This window comes from Echinococcus granulosus, assembly GCF_000524195.1.
Source record: "Echinococcus granulosus chromosome Unknown EG_S00034, whole genome shotgun sequence".
In the NCBI taxonomy this organism is placed as follows: Eukaryota; Metazoa; Platyhelminthes; class Cestoda; order Cyclophyllidea; family Taeniidae; genus Echinococcus; species Echinococcus granulosus.
The window spans coordinates 412,044-417,582 of NW_020170414.1; the positions used below are offsets into that span (position 1 = coordinate 412,044).

The 5,539-nt window shown below is 40.9% G+C and overlaps 1 protein-coding gene across 1 annotated transcript in view; it reads left to right on the top strand. All coding sequences in view use genetic code 11, as the record gives it.

The window, feature by feature from the left end:
- Window positions 1-2,012: 2,012 nt before the first annotated feature.
- EGR_05005 (Cleavage and polyadenylation specificity factor subunit) overlaps window positions 2,013-5,539 on the top strand; it is a gene marked incomplete at both ends in the record, with an annotated part of 19,998 nt that continues 16,471 nt past the window's right edge. Inside the window, 12 exons of the mRNA XM_024494254.1 lie at window positions 2,013-2,176; window positions 2,207-2,330; window positions 2,362-2,442; window positions 2,511-2,848; window positions 2,890-3,029; window positions 3,101-3,211; window positions 3,281-3,471; window positions 3,548-3,700; window positions 3,771-3,926; window positions 4,284-4,653; window positions 4,798-4,949; window positions 5,193-5,378. Coding sequence (XP_024351348.1) covers window positions 2,013-2,176; window positions 2,207-2,330; window positions 2,362-2,442; window positions 2,511-2,848; window positions 2,890-3,029; window positions 3,101-3,211; window positions 3,281-3,471; window positions 3,548-3,700; window positions 3,771-3,926; window positions 4,284-4,653; window positions 4,798-4,949; window positions 5,193-5,378 — 2,166 coding nt within the window. The remainder of the gene's footprint in view (window positions 2,177-2,206; window positions 2,331-2,361; window positions 2,443-2,510; window positions 2,849-2,889; window positions 3,030-3,100; window positions 3,212-3,280; window positions 3,472-3,547; window positions 3,701-3,770; window positions 3,927-4,283; window positions 4,654-4,797; window positions 4,950-5,192; window positions 5,379-5,539) is intronic.

Genomic DNA, 5,539 nt, shown 5'->3' on the forward strand with positions numbered 1-5,539 from the left:
ACTTCCATAAAGATATCACTGAAGAGCTCTCTTGTAAACAAAATAAAATTATAATAAGCTATCTCTCGGTTACTGATAAATAAATACACGATGACTGATACTTTGATGCATTTTGCTACCTAGTGTGAACAGGTCTAGCACAAACAACTTGTTATACCCCACCAAAAACCACCTTTTTTTCAAGCTATGCACCACTGAATTGCAAACAATGATAGCCTGTAGCACCCTCAGTCTTTCCTGAAACTGAATATGTATAGCTGACGTACAGAAGGATTGTGGGAAGGCTACTGGCATGACGAAGGGGCCACAGTGCCCACGGCATGTACAAGTGCGGAGCCTTAAGCGTTCACGTAACCAAGATGAAGAGTTAAACAAACAATCAGCGCATTACAGATTAGTCGCTGAGTACGCTAACGCCATCAAAATACCTAAATTTTAAAACTATGGTGTTTAAATGGCATAAGTGCCTTTAGATACCTAAGCACACCGTCAGTAAAAAATAAACTGCAGAAACCTTCCCCTTTCATAAAATATCTTGCTCATGAAAACAAACGATCCAGTTCTGGCCGCCTCCTACATGATCTCAGTTTTACTTCCAATATGCCTATTTCGTAGGTGCTTGTTGAATGCCAAGCAACAGCCTTACCGTATGAATACAGAGGCGGTATCTTGTGGTGTCCATCACACACAGACACTAGCCGCTGGTGCTCACCCATGCAGACCTTCAAGGCTTAACTAAACACACAGATCGGTGTACCAGTTTTGCTTCTCTGGAATGATTTTCGGGAGGAGAAGTTAGAATCGGAGGAGAGTTCTAGCTTCTTCCTTAGGTAGGATACTGTAGAAATATAATAATTCCAGCCTACATTGCACTCTCCCATCGGTGGATTTGGTTCTTCGACCCCTACTTGAAAGGTGAAAATATAGGGATGATGCAGATTTCATACAATGAGTGCATCCAAATTATTATGTTCTCTTATCAATTCAGCACCATCGGCAACATTGCTAACTTACTGACAAAGGTACCTTAAACTCGTGAACATTCCGAAAGTGCAGATGTTGGGTTGTTCTTATTCTCCATTTCATCTCGTATCTATGCGTGTTTCCATAAGCTCTCTCACTCAAGCTTGATCGTGAGGAATTACAGGAACTTGAACTGTGTCAGTCTCTATGAACACGAAGTCGCTGATTGTTCTCACTCACACCTACGCCTTAATTCTTCAGTGGTTTCCTGCAAATAGCCTTATTTGCTGGTGACAGTTCCTTCTTTTTTTTTACTTTCTTTACCCCCCTTTCATGAGAATCCATGTTTTAGAAGCAGGGAAACCTGGATTCAGTTCAAGACCGCACTTGATACTAGAATGTTTTACTAAACGATCTTATCCTTACGCTAGTAAAAAATGCATTACAAATATTGTAGAAAATCGCCCAGATTTGACTGACACTTAGAACATGCTTTCCATTGCTGTGGTGATTTTCGCTGTTTGCACTTCGTTTAAAATCTTTAATTGTCCAAATAGTACTTCAAATGTATTCCACCGAAACTTTCGATCTGCTACTCTATTAACTTAATTCCTTTATGCATTACTGACTAACAAACTCTTCAGCTGTCATGTAGAGAAATTTTCAAAGGGGAATTTGCGAGCTCGCCTACTATAAAACCAAATAACCAAATTTGGCACCAACCACTTAATGGGTATAAACGAATAAAATAGTGAAAATATACTCATCTTTCCACTTCTAAGTTTCGATTGGTTAAATGGGACTACATTGGGATAAATAGCCCATCCATACGTCATTTTAAAATAATATTTCTCAGGCTTTTAGTAAACAACAAACAGACAAAATGGCTGCGAATAATTTTGCTTGTTTGTGGCAGTAGCAGCTGAAATAATGAAGTACGGTCAAGTTCATAGAACATCTAAAGATGCTGGTTTCTTGCCACAATTATTTAAGCAGTTCAAGGTTAAGCCCAAGATCTTTATTTAACCTGACCACACATCCGTAGCTTGATGGATTTGTCCAGGCCGACAAATTTTAGCACATTTTTCCGCCAGATATCCTCTCCAACTGCTGTTACACATAGCGTCTACTGCAATATATTGCATCCAAGACATCGAAACCTTGTAATAGTCCGTGGGAACTTGTTGGAAGTATATGATATTCGTGGCGATAGGTAATTTTTCCTTCCATTACTACGTACTAGTGGTCACGAATATCTTGCTTATGTTACAGGCATATCTTTGTATGAAGAGGTCAAAGCCATCTCATCTGTTCATTTTTGTGGCGACTCATTGGATTCAATACTGCTGAGCTTCAGCGAAGCCAAGGTATGCCAGCATTTGTTTACTACTCTTTTAGGTGTCGGCATTATCTTTTGATATCTATACTTATGAATTTAAAACGTGTTCTTTGCATGCATATGAACAATCCGCCTTGAGGGTAAGTGTGCTAGTCTTATTAATCAATTTACTGTACTCAATCGCCATCCATGCTTATCTTTACAATAGGGTGGCAGGTTACAGTTTACAAGAACCCCACTACTTCGTGTTGATCCACTTCAAAGATGCGCTGTCACGCTGGTGTATGACAGGTTCTTAGCTGTTTTACCATTTCGACGCGTGGATGCTCTCATCTCCCCATTGCAGTCCATTGATCAATGTGCTACACCAGTGGTCGATTCTCCATGGCAGGGTAAAGCAAATGCCCCCATTTTGTCCACCTTCACTACCTATCTCAGCACATCGACTGGTGAACCAATAAACCACGTGATAGATATGCAGTTTCTCTTTGGATTTAATGAACCCACTCTTCTTGTTCTTTATGAACCTTCTGGAACATGGACGGGGTAGCTTTAATACGAAAGTAACCCTTTTTTCCTCTACTTAGCCGAGTTTCAGTGCGGCGTGACACATGTTGCATAGTTGCTCTTTCAATAAATCTTCAGGAGCGTACTAATCCAATCATTTGGTTCCAAGAGTTACTACCGTATGATTGTCACACAGTCCTGCCCATTCCAATGCCAATTGGTGCGTTATAACTGCCTTAGTTAATGCATTCTCGTTATTTGGAACTACTAAGCACTCATATTTGGATCTAGGAGGAGTGATCGTCCTTGCTACCAACTCAATCATCTACTTGAAACAGACCCTACCATCCCGGGGACTACCGCTGAATTACTACACCAAGGTTTCAACTAATTTCCCATTTCGTAAGTCGTAATGTATTTTCGGGTATCTGTCCCTGATTTTAACAAATATAACCTGTAGACTTCTCATAGGTCAAGAGGTGCCCCCGTGTGGACCTCTCTCCTTGGATGGCTGCCGCGCCAGCCTACTGCCATCTTCAGAAATCCTCATAGTAACTAGAGAAGGAGCATTCTATATTCTCACGCTTTTATTGGAAAAAGCGAATAACACAGTCACGGAATTATTCCTTTCCAAAGTTGGTTCGTACGTACAAGCGGAAGTCGTAAGTTGTCTTTTGGAAATTCCAATATTCTACCATCCTTATCAAACAATAGCTTATGTTTTCTTTTCTTACGTAGATTACGGTAATGGACAATCAGTGGCTATTTTTCGGATCGTGTCTATCAGACTCATTGCTTATGAAATTCAACGTAACCCAGAAGTCTGTAAATAACGCTGAGTTGCCGAAAACTGTTTCAAACATTGTGAACGGCGAGAACGATGACACTGAGGTAGTCATTATTGACATCATGCTCCCATTCTTAAACTCCACGTATTACCGATTTTCGAATCTTGATAAAGCGTCTCGCTAAAAAGTCTCGATCATCACCAGAATCAGAAGCCCTCGGGGCGACAGTGGACTCGACTGAGTCTGATCCCACGGACGTCGATTTGTATGGACCCAATGCCTTGAGGAAGCCGACGAGATCGTTTGTGATAAATGATTACGCATTCACGGTAAGTTGAACCCTTAAATGCTCGGCGTTACACATAAGTGCCAACATCTACATGAGCACCATTAACTGCTATTATTCTATTCGAATGAATTGGACATTAGGTAGGTTATACAATCGGCTTATTTTTCCTTGTTATTTGTATTTAATTCTTTACCAAAGAGTCGATTCTTGAATAACATCTGTTCTAAGTGCCCTTAAAGATAAGAAAATTTAGCAGATATGGTAAATCCCACCTTTAAGCATATTTTACTGGCACACTTATGATTTTCAGCAATGTCCTGTTCATCGTAGTTAGTAATCATGTGTAACTGTTTTAGATGCGCATTTTCAGTTGTTGATTTTGTTCTCCGTTGCATAGATACTAGATACTCTTCGAAATATCGGCCCCGTGACATCTATCACAGCCGGCGAAGTGCCTTGCTTAGCCACCGGGCAAACCGACCCTACAGACGAATCGCTGACTCAGGCCCAAGCAGAACTCGCACACACCGAACTCATCGCCTGTTTAACTCGAAAGTCCGGCGTGGGGTCGGCAATTCTCCAACTGCATCGCAGTGTACGTGCACGAGGTCTCACTGCCTTTGAGCTACCCGAGTACAGTAGCCTCTGGTCTCTCTATGGCCCACCCATCGGAACCTTTACTGAGCAAAGGAAAGCCGAGAGCGATGAATTACAAAATGAAGAAATTACACCTCTATCAATGAAAGCGGAAGAAAAGGAGAGCGGTGGTATGACGACTCATTGCATCGGCGGTTAGAAATTAATAGAAATCAAGCCTAACATCCTAGAGTTGCTTAATATGCGATGCAAATTTGTTTTTTTCTGTTTACTGTTAGTATTGTTCGTTTTAAAGCCTTCTTTTTGGCTCTTAGACCCAAATGACAACGGAGAAATGTTTGACTATAGTGTAGTACCTCAGTCCACCAAAGATGAGCAGTTACCATCTGACGCTGACGATGTGCAGTCCACCAATACATTTCCAGTTCACAGCTATCTCCTTTTAACAAGAGAAGATTCCTCAATGGTGTGTCTGGAAACTTGCCCTTTGTCACCTTTTATAGGCAATAGTGTTTAGGAGGCCCTAGTCCTGGCTTTTGTTTTTGTACTCATTTCTTTTTTCACTGTCATCCTCTATACTCTATCTTGTTGATTACACTGCTGACTACTGGAAGGTTGATACTGTAAAGCTATTCTATTTTGATTTCCCAACTGACAAAGACCAATTCGATGCAACGCTTATAAATTCACCATGACTACTGAATTGTAGATTCTTGAGGTGGGTAAAGAGATTGTGGAATTGGAGGTGAGTGGTTTCAAGACAACGGAAAACACTGTGATTGCTGCAAACTTGGGATTTCAAACCATGCGTACAGAGCAAGAATGGAATCTCGAATCAGCTAAGGATGGCGAAAAGGAATTGGAAGTTGGCTTAGATTACCCTTACATCATACAGGTAAGTCCTAGTGTATTACCACTTTCTTTAAATTAAGAGGGAAAACGTTTGAGGTGACACTCATCCTAGTTTCACGTGTGAGCTTTTGTTTTATCTCATCGTTTTGTAAGTGTTTCAACGCCATTTCGCTACCGTAGCATTATGGTACATTCTTAGCCTTC